This window comes from Pholcus phalangioides, unplaced genomic scaffold, assembly GCF_987345545.1.
Source record: "Pholcus phalangioides strain wild (caught in Gottingen) unplaced genomic scaffold, Ppha-v1.0 ptg000012l_1, whole genome shotgun sequence".
Classification (NCBI taxonomy): Eukaryota; Metazoa; Arthropoda; class Arachnida; order Araneae; family Pholcidae; genus Pholcus; species Pholcus phalangioides.
The window spans coordinates 12,807,437-12,828,311 of NW_028301605.1; the positions used below are offsets into that span (position 1 = coordinate 12,807,437).

A 20,875-nucleotide genomic window follows, 5' to 3' on the forward strand; every position below is an offset into this window, starting at 1 on the left:
TTAATAAAGAAAGTTAGTATTTTCCATGGACTCAAATAATTTATGAATGAATATCTTGGAGAAATATTTGATGCCATCATGTAATTCATTAAACATCAGGAAAACAGCCATAGCAGCACAAAGGTCTGTATAATTTAGAATCCGTGTTCGTTGTTGACAAACGTTCACGCAAGAAATGTTTACGTGAAATTATTTGATGAAACTTGGCATGAAGGAAGTATATTACGCCGAGCTGCCGTATCATATAAAAAGTGAAATATGGGCAATGTTAGACATCGGGTATTTATGGAAAGAATTAGGTTGGTGATTTTGTCGATTTTTGGCTGTGCAATCACGTATCGTTTCCTTCAAGTTTGGCGATAATTGAACCCGATTTCCCTCTCCTCGAAATTCGGCCACCATATCTGCAAAACTAATGCCAAAACTGCTCAACGCTGAAACGGAAAAACTTGTCGATTTCGTTGAAAAAATATTAATCCCAATTTGATGATTAACTTTGCCAACATCATTAGGCTATCAATCGTTGTTATCAACACCATTATCAACTGCTACTAAAGTATTTAAAGTAAGAAATAACAAGGAAAATCTTCTCCCCTCCTGAAGCTTTAAAATTCTACACAATCACAAGAAATAAAAACCTTATCAAACCACTAATGAACATATTAAAAGTCGCCAAAGGAAAAAGGGATTATTTCGCTTATGTTCGTAGAGAACACTTTGAATGCGTGAACGTAATTTGTGAAGTTAATTATGTAATTCCGCAGTTTGTGGAGCTCATGACATAGGTGCTGGAACCCTTTGAGCACCCCCCTCTCAATAATTTCTGAAAAAACAATGCAATGCACCTTTTCCCCTCCTGCGTACACACTTGAGTCCCGTATATATGAGACGATCAGCAACTTTCAGCCCTTCCAATGTTTTCTTCATATCAGCACCTTTGACTCATGAAACTGATGTATGACAATAATCAAGGGACTAAAGGAAAGCTTGGTTGAACCAAATTTATTGGTAGGAATAGACTAGGCTAGGATTTTTTCAATGCATGACCCACCAAACTCTAGTAACATGTGATCAATGGGTCTCTTTAGAATATCAAATGTGGCATGCACTGTGTCAACAGTTGAAGGTCCTGACTAGGCCTTATATTTACATATTGTTCATCCGTCATGAGTTAACTCGTATTTTTGTACTCATACAGAACTAGGGTTACCAACAACCTCCTTTTTGATGTCATTTCAAGCATCCTCCTATGTTTCAAAAAAATCGCCTTTTTGTCCTCCTTTTCAGGTTCCTTGAATTATTTTTAATTTTTTCTGTGCGAACTTATTTTTCTCCACTTTGAAACATATTTCTTCATTGATACGAGTATTTTTGTGTGTTTTTTTACCCCCACACGCATTCAACAATAGCCGTCAAAATTCCCAAGATTTTTTCTGTTTCTGCTGTTTTTAGTGGTTTTAGAGTTGGAAAAAATTGTTGTTGTGACTGGTTTTGTTGGTCTGAAAAATGGCGCCATCTATTGCGAAAATCAGGATAAATGACATTAACCCTCTGGCTGCTCATCCTGCGATTTCCACGGGCAACTCAAATGTAGCAAAATCTGCTCATCCCGCGATTTCTGCGGGCATGTGTTTTTCTTCTTTATTGAGAAGCGCATCCCGTTTTTTCCCCGTTTAACCACTGAAAAAAAATTATATACAGTATTAGACGTTTCATTTACGTTTTGGCCAACAGATGTCATTAGTTGTCCACTAAATTGCGGCATTTGAAGGCACGTGGTATTACCGCTCAAACTTCACTTTTTGAGTGAAAAAAATTACACAATTTTTGAAGCAATTTCGGTCCACAAATTGAGCAGTCAGAGGGTTAAGGGTATCTTAAAGGTCTTCGGATCTTGTAATTCTATACATAACCAGCCTGATGAGTGAACTTTTCCTTAAAAATAAACCAGTCTGCAATGTGTTAAGACCGTTGGTGCTGAGATTGTAGAGTAATATCATTGTAGAGGTTATCATTACATAGAAGTTTCACTGTACATTGCATCCAATGAATGAAAATTTATGTAATTTTGTCATGTCTAAGTGTGTTGAGTTACAAATGCATTCAAGTTTCCTCTGTTTATCACAAGAATATTCTAATTTCAGTGAAAGCTATACCCAGTGGAGCAAAAGATTTGCACATCGATATAGAGTCCTTCGAATTGATGAGATACAGAGGTGACAACAGGTTCTCCGAAGCCGTTTTGCAGAAATTGAGCGAAAGGAACCTGACCATTAAACAGCTGTACTTATTATTATACAAGATCCATCACAGGAAGGGTATGGCAATTTTACGCCCTTATGGTAGGTTACTCTATTATAGTCATCATTTGCTTTTCAACATTATCTACCATGATTTCATGCTTGCCAATTGTCAAGGTTAACAAATTTCAATCAAAAATAAAATATATAGACATCTCTATCCGAGGATGACGTCACTCTCCACCATCCATACAAAGGTTTTTAACAGTTGGCTGAAGTGAATTTTCTCTCTTTCCAAAAATATATATTCGCATCAGCCAGCTGTTAAAAATCTTTGTATAGACATTCTAACTGATTATATTCTAAAACTGCTTACATGACCATCACGAATTTTCAATCACCATTTAAATAACTTGTTGTTACTATGATGAAAGCACATACACCACACGCTTTTCTTTTACTATATGGCCATTATATCTGACAGTGCTTTAAATGGTAATTTTGTGCATGCTAGATCATTTTTACCATGTGTGACCAGGCATACTATTACACCCCTGTTCTCAAGAGGAACTGTTGAAGGCTGCAAGGCCAATGACATGGTAATTTTTTTTAAATAACTTACACACAGGGCAGCAACTAGACATTTGGCCAGTCGGGACAATCATTCATTTTTGTGACTCCTTGACGTTAACGTAGAGATTAAAGGGTGAAATTTACATCCCTCTCTGGTCTGGCATCCGGGGCACCAGATATTTTTTAATGTACACAATACGGTATAGATCCCTCGAGAAAGTCTCTTGGAAAAAGAAATTTGAATCTGGTCGAAAGAAAGAAACTGATCAAGAACTGATAGGAAGTGTGTTTTTTGTCATACATTTGTCTTCATTATGGAAAAACCATTACAAAAGCAGCTCCTCATAGTATTCGCTGTGGTCCATATACATGTGGAGCTGCTTTTGTAATGGTCTTTCCACAATGAAGACAAATGGAAATGATCGTCAACAAGAGAGAGGGGGAAGAGAACATCTAGCCTCTAATTCTGGGGTGCTCATAATGGTGGTTACAAAATACTATGATGGCTTGAGCACCCAGTGCGCCCCCGACTCTGACACTACTATGTGGATCCCTGTGTCTGGCCCAGGGTCCTGAATTCAAACAGGTGGCCCCAAAAGTATTGTGAACTTTCAGAAAATTATGTCTGTCATAAATTGTGAATTTTCATTAATTCTGGAACTATTTCTCTCAATACTTTATTTTATTAATTCAATGGGTGGGCCCATGCTTAACTGAAAATTAATTTTCAATTAATAAAATAATTTTCAATTAATTAATAAAATAATTTTCAATTAATTAATAAAATAATTTTCAATTAATTAATAAAATAATTTTCAATTAATTAATAAAATAATTTTCAATTAATTAATAAAATAATTTTCAATTAATTAATATGATATTCTCTGATTCAAACTTCAATTTTTTCATCAATATTAAATTTTCAATAAATCCTGTTTTTGTTTTTTCAATCGGTCAAAAATTATCTTTAGTTCTATAGAGTTATTTCCTAAATTATAGTTCCCATTTATATTTAATTTTTTTTACTCATATTTCTTTTCTGTTTAAATGTTCACTCACCCATATGTATAGGACGACCTAGGTTTTTAAAACAGTGAAAAATTTAATAAAAACTCTTTCGTATATGCAAGTAAATACGGTAAGTCTCAATAGCTATGAGTACCTTCTTAAGGCATGGGCCCACCCGGCAAGGAACGAGGACCCCAAGAGAAGGGGGGGGGGGGGGAGAGCCTTACACACACAAAAATTAAATCTGGTTGAAACTTTCGAGAATTTGCCTAGTAGGGCCTCAGAAAAATCACTTGGCCCTGGGGCCCATGATGCTCTGAATATGGCCCTGATAGCGATCCAACTACCCAAATTTGACACTGATCTTGACCTCTATCAATGAACCCTTCTAGTCATAGCTGATTCAAATGAGATTTTCATAACTAGCAAAGCTAATTGAATTGACTATTCATATATATATGTGCTATATGGTTTGAAATGTTGTTTTTTTTAGTTGAAGAGACTATAAGAGACTTGTGATTCACAGGAATGAGGTGTGTGTGTCTGCGGCTGCAACTTTTTCCTTACCTGGTGACGAAAAAAAAAGGAAGTTGAATGATAATTTTCTATGTGATCAAAATGTATGCAATATTTTTTAGTTTTCATAAAATATTTTAATGAATAGAAATGATGTTATTGAATGAGTGTTTTTTTTCTTTTAATCATAAAAAAATTTCATAACAATATATGTAACTAGCTATAATACTCGGCGCTGCCCGGATTTTCTTGAATGAGGCTGTTTGGATCACGTGATATTTCCCTCTTTCTTTCAGGGACATGCAAATCGTGTCTAAGTTAATCAATATGGCGACTTCCTGCGGGACTCATGAAAGAAACAAATCTAGATTTAAAGAAACGTAAAAATGAATACTTTTTTTTCATTTTTTAAGGGGCGCTAAATATTTTGATCCCCCCCTCCCCCCCCGAACTTCAAGTTATCTATTTCTGCTTCCAAAAATGCTTGGTTAAAGCTGTGGAATTTCTTCGATGTACTTTACGGGCCCATAATTAATTTTAAAACAACCTAAACTGTATCCATTTATGCAGTTGAATATTAAAAGACAATACGGAGAAAATATTCATGCTTGAGAAGATATAAATAAAAAGTTGAAATCAATGTTATTGCATGAATGTCCAACTCAAAAGTAGGTCCGGCTAATTACTTCATATTTAATCTCCTGGGCTTCGTATATCTCTAAGTGAACTCAATATATATTTCAAAAATCGAGAATTCAATACAATTTTTAAAATTATTGATGTGACAGAAAACCCCACCAAATTTCCGCATTTATACAGTAGAATCGGCAATTATAACACTGATTTCTATGAGGATCACCCTTTTCCTGACCCTCAAAGCGATGCTGATGATGATTATGACGTCTATTCAAAAAGCCTCATTACTGAGAGTATTGAAAATGTGGCAAACCATTATAAAGGCATAAACTATTGTAAATATACACATACTAACAGAAGAAGACTAAAGAGGTGGCAAACCGTTATAAAGGCATATGCACGTCTGAAACGCATTGCTAGGGAACCACGGTAACCAAAGTAAACGTTCGGAAAATGATTGTTGGGGCCCAAAAACCATTGTTGCCCGACAGTTTTTTGTCCATTTGGGGCATTTGCCCTGCTCTGACTAATTTTTAAAGTAGCCTATCGTTCAAGTCGGGTTCCATTTGGTATACATGCAAAATTTGGCGACGATCGATCTAAAATTGTAGATTTGTATAGAGAACATACACACAGAAAATCAATTTTATATATATAGATAAATCAGCAGTTCCCAAGTACTTTTAGTCATATACCCCCAAATCTTAATGTGTGCCATATGAATTCCCTCCCCCACCTTAAATAGCAGCTGAAACTGGAGGCAGCAATATCGAATACAAGGATATCCTGTGACGTGTTTAAAGGAGTAGTGGAAAATCTACTGCCTTTTAAGGAACATTTATAAATTTTCTATTCTCTTTAAGACCTAATTTTTTGTTCTAAAATTTTGAGATTATTTTCATGCAATTTAACTAGGGGTTTTTAGTGTTGTTGGTTACTATAATTTTTTCTTTTCGAATTTTAACTTAGAGAACATGCAACCTTTTCAGAAATCACAAGAATTTAACCATAATTTCTACCAAAAGTTTTTGGGAATCATTTTAATAAGAAATCCTCTCGTTTTGCAACACCTCAGTGCTGAGAGACGCTCAAAGTTTCAAAACATTTGAACCAGGGGTGTTTGAAAAAAATGTTCCTTACCCGACAAAAAACAGTTTCGAGAAAAGAGCATTCCAATGGAAAACATTAGCATGTACAATGCCTGCCAGCAGTTTATATTAAAATTAAAAAAAATACTTTTAGTGCAGGTAACTCGAACGCGGTTAGATGTAGAAAGTTTTATGTAGTATTTAAAAATTGAAATTTTTTTTTTGGAAAATTTGCGTGTACCAACCCAACGGCCCTCACATCCTGGAGCAGGGCCCTATGCTAGGATCTTTTGCAGGCCCTTCTTTAGTTAATTTATAGCATGAATGAGCAAAAAATGAGAATTGTCCTGGGCCCCATGGCTAGAGCCCTTTTAGCTCCCGCCCTTGTGGGGATCATAACCAACCCCCTTAATACACAGTATCAGGCAATTTTCCCATTTAAATGTACAGTTCAAAATTAAAAAATGGAATTGTCTTCTATGTATAAAGATAAGAGATATATAAAATTATCTATCTCATTAACTCTGGAATTATTTTCCATCAATTTTGGATTTATTTCATTAATGCTCATTAAATCTAGAATTATTTCTCTCTCATCAATTTTAAAATTATTTCTTTCATTAATTCTGAAGCTATATTTCTTCTTTCATTAATTCGGTTACGTCTTTCATTGATTCTGAAATTTTCATTAATTACAGAATTATCTCTCTCATTAATGCTTTAATTTTCTTTTAATGCTGGAATTATTTCTTTTAATTATAGGAAAAATAAGTAGTCCCTTCCTTCCACAGGGCCACCCTTACCAGAAGCTGGGCCACTTAGCCCCGATATTTTTCTTCTGAGAGAGGGGGGGAGTGGAAAATTCAGAATATATGAGAGTTTTCAGAATTGATGAAAATTCATAATTCCAAACTAATGAAAATTCAGAATTTCATTCAAGAACTCATGAAAGTTCATAATTTTAGAACTCAGGGCCGTAGTGTGCCTTCTCAGGGCAGATTTTTCCTTGGGGGCCCCCCCTCTAGAAAGTTATGCCAAACAAATATAAACTTTTGTGGAGCCCCCATTTGGCTCGGGGCCCAGGGGCAGTGTCCCAGCCTAGTTATGGCCCTGCCAGGACTGATGAAAATTCAAAATTTCTAGAATTGATGAAAATTCAGAATTCCAAAATGATGAAAGTTCAGAATAAATGAAATACTTTCAGAATAGATGAAAGTTGAGAAAAAATAAAAGAAATAATTTTAGAATTGACGAAAGTTTAGAATAAATTAAAGAAATAGTTTCAGAATTGATGAAAATTTTCAGAATTCCAAAATTGAAAGTTCAGAATTTTTTTTTAAAACAATTCCAGATATGGTAAAAATTCAGGATTTATGAAAGAAATTGTTGTTATCGTAAATGCAGAGCCCGATGCGACCGCACCTGTAAAACACCTTCTAAAGCGAAAGGTGTTGACCTGGCGCCTCTGGGTTTTGCAGAAAGTTTTAATTTGGCCCGGCGTGTCAGAAAGGTTGAAGACCCCTGGATTACAAGCCCTCCAGTGGGTTTTATCGGGGCGTACCACAGAGTAATAATACTATATAATAATACTTTATATCTTAAGTCTATGGGGCGTACGCAAGATCTTTGTAGGGGGGGGGGGCACACAAATTTTCTTCCCGAGAGAAATTGGGCACAACATATATCCAATATTAATTTCCACAATAATTTCAGTTTTTTTCTCTCGCCGAAATATTTTTTTCTAATTTTCGGTCGTCTTGCGGTGGGGGCACGGGGATATTGAGAATTCCCCCTGCGTACACCTCTGGTTTTACCCATGTTTTGCTCGCTAATGTATACGTGCCTCAATACCTTTGTCCCATATAACAAGGGTGATGTGTAGGGCAACTCATGTTTCTCGGAACATTCTCTTACTTTCCCCTAATATCGGCCTTTCCGACTTTATTGAAAACACCGTTTTTTATTGTAGTTTTAATGAAAACATAGGTAAAAATTTTTTTATTCTTCACTGAAATCCAGGATAAAAATTAATTTCCCAACTTAGACGCCCTTAAGGGTGTTCGACAGATGCTGTCGCACCGGGCTCCGCATTTCTTTCGTAAATTCTGAATTTCTACCATATCTGAGATTTCTTTTTTAAATCTGAACTTCATTTTTAGAATTCTGAAAATTTTCATCAAGGATACACTTTGGCATCCTCTCGTAATGCTGAAGGAGAGGTTAAAAGGTGAAATTTATGGTCTCTGATCTAGCGCTGCCCGGGCACCAGACCCCCCCCCCCTCCCCAGTTGTGACGATGGCTCCATAACTTCATATTTGCCCAGTCCTGGACTGATGAACAGGCCCTATTCATTATAGGATGTGATAAATACTTCCATTATTGAGATTACTGATTTCAAATCCCTCACGATGACATTGAAAAAAAAAGAAGACCGATATGATTTATTTCTTTAAAAATTTATTCAACTGATAAACAAATATACAATAAAAAAGCACATTTTAGTTGCACAAAAATTCCAACGACACTTTTTTTTCTTGTTTACCATTCGTTTTATCAAATTCAATTGAAAAAATTTTACTAAAATGATAAAGAACGAAACATAAAATTCATTTTGTTTCTTTTTTTTATACACAGACTTTTCGAGAAACTTGGAAACTTTATATAATAGCACATTATTCACATTTCAAGCACAAATTCTGACAAAAATGTGCAATTTTGAAGAAAACACAATGCAAAACAAAACTGAACTCGAGCGAGAACACAATTAACAATGGCGTGAAATTCATTATTGTGAATGAATATTAAAAGAAATAAAATAAAACAAATTCAAGGATGGAGCGTTTTTTTTCCTCAAGTTTGCGGGGACATAAAAAAATGCATTCGTATGTACAAGCATTAACGCATGTACTCACAATTCATTTAAAGCGTATATAGACAAAAATGTACAGCGAAAAACTGTACATCTGCACACCAAGTAGTTTTAATGTGGAGAAATCATATCGAGAAGACACCAGAACACTTTTCCAACAGCGAAATCTTCAAGTACACACACTCACGCAATCTCTCTCACATGACATACACTCGTACCTTCACATACACACACATACAAGCTCTTTGAAAGAATTAAAGAGCGATATTAAGCTCTTCATAGGAATTTCTTTTTTTTTTCTTAAATATTCTTAATGTTGTTGTGGACAGACAGATTTTTTTTTCCTTCTGAAATATCAAAAAACCAGAAAGTTTCAATTATTTTTTTTTTGGGAACACAGATGAGAGATGACGACACTCTTTGATTATCTATAAAATATTGGAACGAGGTTTTTTTTACTCGATATAATATATGTATATTATATATATTTCATGAAGAAATAACCTTCCATGCAAAAAATGACGAGAACAATTTTTCTTTTCTTTTTTTTCCATTTGTAAATGTACAGCTATCCTCGTAGAAATTATATCAGGCAGTATATTAAGAGACAAGAAAATGATTTCCACAAATGACTTATTTCCCCTCCGAATAGAAATTGTTGCAAGAAAATAAATCTTGTTAGATACAGTAGAACTTCTCTATCTCGAAGATGAAAAAAAAAATTTCTTATCAAATAATGTATTTTTTTAAGATTTTCTCAAAGATTTTGAAAGAATAGAAAGTGCAATTGCTGCAGATAGTATGTACCAATTGCCTGTAATAATCGTAACTTCTAAATTTTGGTAACGTCTATCAATTTTTGCGCCTTCAAATGGCAATTCAAGATTTCAATCTTTAGATCAGGGATTCACATTATCAAAGTTTGATATCCACATGAATTGAAGACATTTATTGAGAATATCATTGAAGATTTAGCCACTGTATGCAATGCGAATGGATTGTTCATCAAATGCGATTTTAAGTAGCTTTCTTAATTGGGTTTAGAATTGGTTTTTCGATGAATTTTTGCTTCGGTCGATTTAAAGAGGTTCCACTGTATTTCAGAATTGCATGTACGTAACTATGTATCCCTCGTGAAAAACAAATTTTTTCAAAACACAGACAGAAATTTTTGTGAAACTATTTAAGACATATAATGGTCTCGATATGGTAACATAATGATCTCGGGAGGTAGCCGCGACACAGCACCATCAATGACAATACTTTTCCTTCCTTCCCGATAATTTTTGTACAAGTATAATAATGGTATCACAGTGCAGCAAGATATCAAATTACAATCATTATCATTCATTTCAATCACACGAGGCATGACGCGTGTTCCATCTTTAGACCCACACCACACCAATTAAAAACTTGCCGCAAAGTTGTTTTCATCCCGACTTGATATATTCACGAGGAAAATGTTCCATATAACGTGTATAGATATAGATATTTATATATAATGTATATAAATTGTCTTCCATCCAAATACTCTGGTTTTTTTTTTCTCGAATGATCATGCACAATCTGGTATACTGATTATCTTTGGATATAAACAGCGGCAAAGATTACAAAAAATAAAATAAAATATAGTAAAAAAAATGCACAAATCACAGTCGAAATTATTAAAAACAAAAAAGGAACTCGTATAAAAAAAATAACGACAAAAAATCAAAATATATGTTCAGCTGGAAGACAGACAGAAGATGGCATCGAATGCAGAGAAACACTAACTACTGGACATAATCTTTTTTCTTTTTTTTGTGAATATATTCATAAAAATAAAGATCTAAGAAAGAGATAGAGGCGAAACAAAGAGTGGATTTGTGGAGAGCAGCTTAAGAGCATATGTTAAAAAGAAAAAAGAAAAAAAAGAAATCCTAAGCTGGGTTTGAAGTCTGAGAGAGAGACCTCCCGCGGATGAAAACTGGGACGTAGCTTTACAAGGCACTGATTATGAATCGAAAAATGAGCAGTTCCTCTGTCTTGTGAAAATCGGGGGGAAAATCGATCCTCCAGTAATATGTATATATACACACTGTATGTATATATTAATACAAAGTATATATATATTTTGTTTCGTCTTGAACAGCCACCTAAAGACCTAGGTTTAACACTGATACAACATCGAGTGCAATTAATATTTCCTTTTTTTTTTGTTCCACACACTTCATTTTAATTCATTTTTTTTGTGAGCACCAACCACTGCGAAACAACACATTTTTTCTCGCAAAATTGCACATGACAAAAATTTCAACATCAGAGCACACATGTTCAAAACCAGTTTTTGTTTGATAGGAAAAAATTACAATCGGGGGGAGAGAGGAACACAACAAAAATAACATCTGAAGTTTGAACGGCTGTTCGTTCATCCAGAATATATAATAGTTTTCCAAGAGAAAATTTTTCCCCCTCATAAATCTGTGAGTGTATGTTTCACTTTCTTGTAAAACTGTTCACGAACATGTATAATCACAGCACATGGGCACACGATTCCACGAGAGATGCACATGAATATGAGATAATGACAGCAACCATCAAAGTATGCTGCACATACACGATTACAATCTTCATTAGTTTATGTTGTTTCTTTTGCCGCTTGTCAATATACTTGCAGACAAAAATAAACACAAAGGACAGTTTATTCTTTTAAATGGATTTCTCATGTCCCTTTCTTTTGTTCAGCCTCAATATACCCATATATATAGATATCTTTTTCTTTTCCTCTTCTTTTATGCCAGTGGACTGGAATGTCAGGATAGAAATGGACTATACCATAACAGTTCTGGGTCATGCATCCGCATCTCCCGACATTATAGAGTGTACTTGATCTAGCTTCCAGAGCAGTCTGTTCTTCTTTGAGAATTCGTCCTCTTCTAAAGTTTGCATCAGCTATGGAGGAAAAACATCAAGACACATTAAAGCAAGATCAAAGTCATTAATTATAATATTCATGCTGTTCATTTAACAATATCATGATAATTTCCAAGGTTTATTCCCTTGCGGTTCCCAGGTTTCAGAACAAATACAAGTGATTTTCTTCCTTACCTGAATGAACCCTGTTCAAAGAATAAATACAAATACAATGACCACAACAGACAAAAAAAAATGCCCATAAAATATGGATGCTGAATATATATCTAAACCAAATCAAAAATACAGCAATCGTATAAGAGCAATAAATAACCAATAATTATGATAAAATACAAATATACAACCATAAAAAATTATGGTTATCTCATCTAAGTATGGATAGCTTTTCGATTTAGGGGACGTTCAAGTATTACGCCAGCAAATTTTTAGCCATTTTTGACCCCCTCCCCCCCCCACCTTGTCAGCAAAACTCTGACCCCCTATCTCAGCAAAATTTCTTCATCAGCTCTGAATCCTAACGCATATTGGTGGGGTCAGACATACACATACGGGGGTGAGCCTCGTGCCTGCCCTCCCAGATGATTAAAAATTTATTTTTCAATGCAAAAAAATATTTTTTATTTAAATTGAAATTTTTGAAGAAAATTCCTTTATATGTTATTATAATCAATTTCTATTAATTTTAATGCTAATCGATGGATGAGAACTCAAAATTTCTTTTTAAGGAATTTATTGCGACCCACCCACTAAACCATATATGAGAAATCATATAAGCCCTTGGTCCGCGGACAAAATATGGCCCTGGGGGCTATCTGATGCGGCCTGCCTTCTCTAAACCTAATTTTGTAAAAATGAACTAAGCAATACATTTACAGATCGCTTAAGTGACCCGTGGTACAATTCCAGATCATATAAGCAGCCCGTGGCACATTTTCAGATCATTTAAATGACCTGGAAGATCGTTCCAGAACACATCCGTGACACATTTAGAGATTCCTTGAGTGACATGTGGCATAGTTTAGAGCACTTGAGCGGTTCCCAGTGCGGTTCTACATCACTCAAGTTACCCATAGAACATTCCCAGATTACTTAAGTGACCTGTGGAATAATTATGGATCACTTGAGTGATGCGTGGCATAGTTTCAGAGCACTTACGCGGCCCGGACACATTCCCAGATAGATCACTTGCATCCGCAAAAAATTTAAAGATCACTAAAGTGGCTCTGTAGGACATTTACCAATAAAGGGGGAATATTACTTCAAGTGACCACAAAGTATCGAAAGGTTTTTCTTGCTTTTGTGCGCACAGAGTAAGATGAAATTAGGAATATTTTATATTTTCATAAAGGGTGGTTGATGACGTAAGCATTATCCTAACACCCCCCCCCCCCACCTTGTTATCAAAAGTCAGCAAAACAGAAACTCCCCCATCTATGCTGATGTAATACTTGAATGACCCCTTATCTCAATATGCTTATCGGATTTCTTTTTAAAAGTGTCAATGGTGTTAGAATTCACGAGCCTCTGGAGGTAAGCTGTTCCATTTATTCACAACCGTATTACAGAAAAACATCCTGCGACACCACAACCTAGAATTGAACACAACCAATCAATATTGATGTCTCCTTGTCGAAGCAGTTGATTGGTGGTGTATTAATAAATCATAGTAAATTTTATTCATCCCATTGAAAATGTTAAACACTTCAAACACATTCCAATGACATCTGCGCTGTTCCAATGTAAATATATTCAAAAGATCGTCTCTCTTCATACCTTAAGTCTCATGTGCTATCAAGAGCATGTGTGATTCTTCCCTGCACCACTTTGATCAAGTCAATGTCCCTCTTGTAAGCATGATCTCCAAAACCTAATGGCATACTCCAATCTAGGGCGAATGAAGCTCCAGAAAAGTGAAAGAATCACTTTAAGAGAACATAAACATTTTAAGAATGCAACAGAGCATTCTATTCCATTTTTTAAACACCACTGAACAATGTTCAGAAAACCTAAGCCGCTCATAAATGAAAATTCCCAAATTGGTGACCAGTTACACATCTGGGATAGTAATAACATTCAACTTGTAAGAGAAATGTGGGTTGTTTGAACCAAAATGAGCGCCCATGCACTTGTCAATGCTGAAGGGCATGCTCCAATCATTAGCCCATCCTGCAATCATATTCAAGTTCATCAATACCCTCTATTTTTCACTTTGATTCTCGACTACTCCCCAGAAGCTTCACATTTGTGAATTTGCCCACAATCTTCTCAATACCCTGATCGAGCTTATTGATAAAAGTTGAAAAGAGTATGAGATCAAAGACATTTCCTTGAGGGATCCCTCTTCTAACACCTGCTGAATCAGAAAATTCCCCGTTCACCATAATCCGCTGTGATCTATCTCGCAATCACAATTCTATCCAATTCAACAATTGGCTCCCATTATCATGTAAATGCTTCAAGAGATTACCAATGTCATGATAATTTTCAGGTTTATTCCCATCCGATTCTAGGTTTCAGAACAAATACAAGTGCTTTCACTCCTTACTCTGTATGAACCCTGTACGAAGAAATCTATTATACATTTTAATTCTTAAGAGGTAGAATGATTAAGGGTATTGAAGATAACCACTAAGGTTCATCCCTGCAACTCTACTAGTGTCAATTATATAGATATTGAGAGAAAAAGGTAAAATTGTTGCACTTAAAATAAATAAATATGCTTTGTTAGTGTCACGATAAAATGAATAACTGGTGCAATATTACCTGGATGAAGGAATCGCTTCCCTGAAAAAGGGGAGGATGAGAGAAAATGAACAAAAATGCAAGGAATTGGCCAAATGGATCGTTGGGGTTAAAAAATTAAAAGTGATATTTATTAAAATTTTGGACACAGAACTTTGAATAAAACAAATGTTTGTACATGAAAAATGAATTAACGTATAATGACTTCAACGTTCATATAAAAATCAGCAATGGGCGCTAGTGTACCGACATGGATTAATTCGACATATGTTCAACTAAAATTTATCATGGCAATTACTAATACTGTTGTTTGACTCTGTGTAAGCCAAAAAAAAAAAAAAAGGTTTCTCATGAATTTTATGGATTTAGCGATCATCATACTCACTGCACACATGTAGAATTGGAGTAGAAAGCACGGTGGTTCAGTGGATATTGACGATTAGTCCTTAGCATGGATCAAACTTTTTTCATATTTAACACCTGGGGCTATGGTGACTACGTCAGCTTAGATAATACCAGTTATCAGAAGGGACGCTGAAATCTGTGGTAAAACTATTGTGTTAGAAGATACATTACGAGCCCTGGATGGATAACGCTGTGCCTTACTTTTTCACATCACATATCATGGTTTAATACTCATTGAAAGTAGAACTTATGCAAGGACTATTTCAAGCACTTTTCCGGGCGAAATTTTAAAATTCAAGGACATTCATATTGTGGTTGATAAAAATTGTGATTTAAAAAGGAAAAAAGAAATTAATTGGATTTTCTCAATTTATATTCGACATTTACTCCTTTTTAATTTCGAGTTTGAAATGCTAATTTATTAAAGAAAATTTTTTAAAGCAATTATAGTTCTCATTTCAACTTGTAGACAATGAAAAGTTCTGATGGTCTTGCTTTTAAAAAAAATGACATTGTTGTTTAATATGCAAATGACATTTAAACAGAAATCATTTTATGTTTGAAACAGTATTGAAATTTGTCTTCGATAAACAAATTTAAAAAGCATGTAGTCATATATCTAAGGTGACCATATGACCTGTATTTCTTGGGTCATTCCTGTATTTTCATGTAATTTTGGCCATCCCGACTTTTCCACGAAAAATGTCCCATTATTTTCCTTATATTTTCGACAAAGCCTCCTACTGAAATGTTCATTCTTTACTGAAGTATTAAAATTATTTTAACAATCCTGTGAATTATATTATGGTGATAATTATGACTTTAAATATGTAACCAAACATCTTGAATATTTGTTACGTTAACGTTTCCCCCTTCCATGTAATTCATTTAAATATACTGCTTCAATGTGATAGTGCATTTTCTGCCTTTGGTGAATTTTTGGTAATTTTAGCAATAATTGGCAACTTTGATTACTTTTTGGCATCATTTTTGGTGGCAATCTGCGATTTTCTCATATTTTCATTGAAGAAATATGGTCAGCTCCAATTAAATGAATTGGATTATTATATGCAACTGGCATTCATTAATATAGTAGTTTCAAATATTTTGAAGCAATATCTTATGTGCAGCGTTTTGCTGCCAGATTTTAGGCAACATCTTTCTAAGCACAGAAATACCTCAGGTATGCCTATACCTATATATGCCTTATATTTAATATTGTCTCCCAACTCATCATTGTTGCTTCAAACATTTTTGCCCTGTGGAATATGGTTTATAGGGGGGGGGGGATTTAGTTGAGGGGGAGAAAAACTAGAAGAAATTCACAAAACATTTTTTTCAAGCACTTTTGAGGATTTTCAAGGACTAAAATCCCTATGTAAATAAAAATCTGTGACACTTTACACAATTTGCACATTTCCATGATTCAATGAGGAGGATAATCAGCCGTAGTTGATAGAGGATTGGCAGCTCTCTTCACTAGGGTGACACTCGGTCTGTACGTTTGTTCTTATACTGTTGAGCGAGAAGAATGTGGGTGTTCTTGAGAAGAATGGATTGAAGCCAACAATTCAGTGTGTTCTTTGTGACAAACACACAAACCTTCTTGGGGAGAAGTATGTATATAAAATTTGCAAGACTGGGGTCGAGTAAAACAAAAAAGCAAACCCATGCCTGTGATGGCACAACAGTTAGCTTTGTACATGGGTACAGGGCCATACACAGGATCGAGCATTCAAATGAATAGAGAAATCGGTTAATGTAGCATATAAAGGGTATTTTCCTTTGAAATTTTTTCCCTCTAATTTTTTGGTCGGTTTAGGAAGGGGGCCTACATATGTCTCTGCGCGGGCAGATAAGAGAGGGGACATGGGGGAAGCAATGGCCCCTCCCAAGATCACAGATATGTATGGATGATCTAATATACAGAGTGTTTGTAAACTGTTTAGAAAATATTGAAGACCTGATAGCACCAATCAAGGCAAACAATATTTACGATCAAACCTATGGTTGCAATCCACACAGAGCATCAGAAAAGCTTAAAGTAAATTGTCCACATGGAAGTTTTACACATTTAAAAAATATATATAACAAACAAAATTATAAGTTTCGTATTTTGATCAGCGAAAGACTCAAAAGAGATGCTCAGTGTGACATCATTAGCATGCCTCACAAAACTTCAAGTCTACCTGCGCCTATGGCTTGGTACAATATCCATTTATGTGATAAGAAGGAAAACATTGCTTATAAGCTTTCAGTTTATAGCAATCTACTTGCTAAACTGTACCAAAATGAACAAGATCTGGCTGTGAATTTATAAACAGGGTTATACATGACTTTTTCCACTGCATGAGGTACAACTGGTTTCTTCAAACTCGCTGATTAGAACAAGTGTGCTCAATATTTTGGAGAACATGGGCCATTGAAAGGATTTAACCCTGACATTTACATCATGTAATTATGTACAGCCCAACAACAATATTAGCATGAAAAAAAAACATTGTTTTTATTTAAAAATAATATTTACCTGATCACTGTACTTTGATGCGTAGGTATACAGATCTAACAAAGCTACATTTGTATTAAACTCGTGAGCATGAACCTGGAAAAAGAAACATTATTGAAGTAACTGCACATTTCAGATATATATATCGAAAACAAGAAAATGCACAATCATTTTCAAAAACATGATATCAATTGCCTATCATGTGAAAATAATCACACAATTCTAAAAACTCTATAAAAAAAATTCAAATCTCTATAAGTTCACGAAACGGTCATGTGATTGGCCAAAATACAGCTAATGCGATCAATGAATTCAAATACAATAAACTCGATAAGTCAAATACAATACACTCGATAAGTCATCGCCCTAATGAATCGTTACTCTGGTTAAATCATTTTTTCGGTCCCATTCAGCATTCATAGATAACTATGTTCATAAGCCTTGGTTACTGGTTGCTAATTTCGATTAATTCATCCTCATGGAAAAGTTTGTGAAAGAAGAGATGATTTCTATGGCTCCTTTTAAGGAAAGGAGATAACAGCACTGCTATATGTTCGAAAGTGACTGCAAAGCCTTATGCACTAAAACAGAACAGCTCAAATAACGAAAGTGACACTGGGGAAGTTCATTTGCCACAAAAAACAACAAAAAAAAAACCCAGCTCTTGAAATTTTAAGAACTGTTCGAGTTGGATCTGATTCCTGTATGGGCTCCTCACAATTTTGAAACTTAAAATTTCAACTAAATATCAGTGTTGAAAAAAACACATTTTCTCCCAATTGAGAATGCCTTCTAATATCCGCTTTGCTCTGCCCAAGGCAAATTCAAATTTGGCTCTGAGTTCAAGACTATGTTAAAGATTGCTTACATTTTTTGCTCTTTCTCTAAAGTTGGAAAATTTTTGATATGTACAAGGATTATATTACAAGGTGGCAATATGTATAATTCACTGCATTATTGTGGTGTAGAGAAATACTATTTTTTCTAACAGCTGATCTCATTAGTCTAAATTAATAATAAAAAAAAAATACTGGTATAAATCGTAAGTGTATCAGTGTATTTTACCATAAGTTGAATACTAAAAGCTGAAAAAAGTGAAAATTTAGTTTTTTTGCAATCTATAAATCTGGTTAATATAGTAATATTTAATTCATATTTAAAAAAAAAAGTTATATTACTTTGAATGTATATGATTTCAACACATTGAAACCGATGGCAATTCTCTTATATATAAGTCGCCACTCCCCTTAAATCATTATAATTCCTCTAACTTGGCAACTTATCGAGGCTTTACTGTACTCTTGAAGTTGGTATCATTATACAAGAGTTTTGCGGTACATTAATTAATCAATGAAGATGCAAAAGAGCATGTACAAATATATATACAAGGGTTGTTAGGGGAAAAAAACTGTACAGAAGACCAAAAATATACTATAGGCAAAAAATTAATGTATTATTGTGTACACATTGGCAATGCTGAATTTGATCTTTAGCTTCTTCCTTTGTGGTCTTTTGTTGTTGCTATGCCAAACCAAAATAGGAATTTCATAAAAAAAAAGAAATAACCCCTGGAAAAAGTGATTTCTATTTTCTGTAACACAAAAGTCATTCATCTGATTGCCCGCATATCTCCCGACATCACAATCAATGTTGTAATTAATGCTGCAACAATAACCTACAAAGGCTTTGATGGGCTATTCAAAACAAACTGAGGGAAATATGCGCAAGTGATGTTCATCTGTTTGGGTTTCTTAAAAAGATTCAAATAGTAAATTTTGAACTCCCCCCCCCCCTCGTCTGGACCAGCGCTTTCGAAGATGGGGGAGGGGGATTGCTTGAGCACCCACAGCAGTCTGTAGTATGAGTTCAAGCACCCAGAGCAGTAACTTAGATATCAAAATCTCCTACACAAAGCTCAAGAAGAGCATCCACTGCTCAAAACACTCCTGATGCCCCTGGTCTGATCCTTGTGCCCAGTGACTCCATTTGTTTCTTTAACTGAAGAAACATGGAGAACAATATGGAGTTATAATGTGGTTCGGATAGCCAATGGCTGATTACTGTGACACTGGAATACAGAAACTAGCACTCAGACCAAATAAATGTCGGGACAATGGTAACATTTATGTAGAAAAAGGTGTGAACTAAAGGAAAATTTCTACTAGAGGTTTTTGAAATAAAAATATTTTGAATAGCAGCCATTGTATCTTTACTTTCTGAACAGCCCTGGAATATCTTTCATTAATATAATTGAATCAACATAAAGAAAGAATTGGTACTAACTCTTGATTCTTCAGCTAACATAGCATTCATATCTTGATCGCTAATTGCAGCCATATTTTTTATGTCTTTGTAATACCTGAAAGAAAAAATTGAATAGATTGTGAAAAAAGGTAATTAAAAATCAATAAAAATTTCATTTTAACTATATTTTTCAAATTCACAGTATTTGCAGTACACAATTAAATTTTGTAGGCCTGTGTAGATGTTTGATAAAAAGTAAAACTGTCTGGGGTTTACGTAATTTAGATGAAATATGATATGACAATTTCAAATATAATGCCAATTTTTCTGTATCATGTAAGGATTTTTTACAATTGTGAATTCAAAAAAATTTGAATTTGAGACATTTTTATAAATATGTGTATACAAATTACACACTTGAAAAAAAGTCAAATGAATAATAATGAAATCAGATATATATCTAAAAAGAAATTAGGGTGTTAAATATTTTACACAATAAATTATTCTTTTTCTTTAAAGGAATGCTTGCGTCCTTTTTTTGGAACTGCTGTATTATCTCTTTTTAACCCCCAACAGTAATCTGCCATCATGTTGACATTCCAGTGTCTATGCATTTTATGTCTCAGTGAAATCCCTCACATTGTTCCTCACTCAACGCACCAAGATTTTCATGTAAATATTCAAAATGGGTGTGAAAAAGTATGTTTTCAAAGGTTTGTGTTACAACCCAGTTCCTTAAAAGTTTTGTAGAATTTTTTCCCACAATCATTGTACAGTTAAGGATCTTTGTTATCTCCTAGAAATCTGTGACGTGTTTGAAACTAACCCATGCTTTTTTCTCGATGGATTTCATTTTTTTCTCAAATTTTTTGGTCCTTCATTAACCGTCTTATATCAAAGCCGATGAACACACTTACTTTGACTTTTCCTTCTGATAAATGTGGGAAAACATCAAATAAATAACAGAAGCAATCACCATTTTTGTCCACAGCTTTCACGAATTATTTCATAAACCTAATTTTATGTACAACGGTGGTAAGAGGACTTCCTTTGGATCCACTAAGTTCTGCCAAATGACATTCTTTGATACTGGATTAAAATTTTCTCTTTGAGGCCATTCTTTCCTTACCCAGT

At 34.5% G+C, this 20,875-nt stretch overlaps 2 protein-coding genes across 4 annotated transcripts in view; one reads left to right on the forward strand and one right to left on the reverse strand.

Moving 5' to 3' along the window:
- The first annotated feature begins 148 nt into the window (after positions 1-148).
- Positions 149-4,488, forward strand: LOC149079607 (uncharacterized). Its single transcript, XM_089239971.1, has 3 exons — positions 149-299; positions 2,145-2,342; positions 4,315-4,488. The coding sequence occupies exons 1-3, from the start codon at positions 197-199 to the stop codon at positions 4,338-4,340; spliced, it is 327 nt and encodes a 108-aa protein (XP_089096097.1). The 5' UTR covers positions 149-196; the 3' UTR covers positions 4,341-4,488.
- A 6,643-nt stretch (positions 4,489-11,131) lies between these two features.
- LOC149079608 (plexin-A2-like) overlaps positions 11,132-20,875 on the reverse strand; it is a 448,285-nt gene continuing 438,541 nt past the window's right edge. For 2 of the 3 annotated variants that reach the window (XM_089240221.1, XM_089240222.1), the window contains 3 exons: positions 19,781-19,856; positions 17,519-17,593; positions 11,138-11,862 (listed from right to left, as the gene is read on the reverse strand). In XM_089240221.1, the coding sequence (XP_089096347.1) occupies positions 11,761-11,862; positions 17,519-17,593; positions 19,781-19,856 (253 nt within the window). In that variant the 3' untranslated portion in view covers positions 11,138-11,760. Of the gene's footprint in view, positions 11,863-17,518; positions 17,594-19,780; positions 19,857-20,875 lie in introns of all 3 variants that reach the window. The other variant, XM_089240220.1, reaches the window with a different exon arrangement.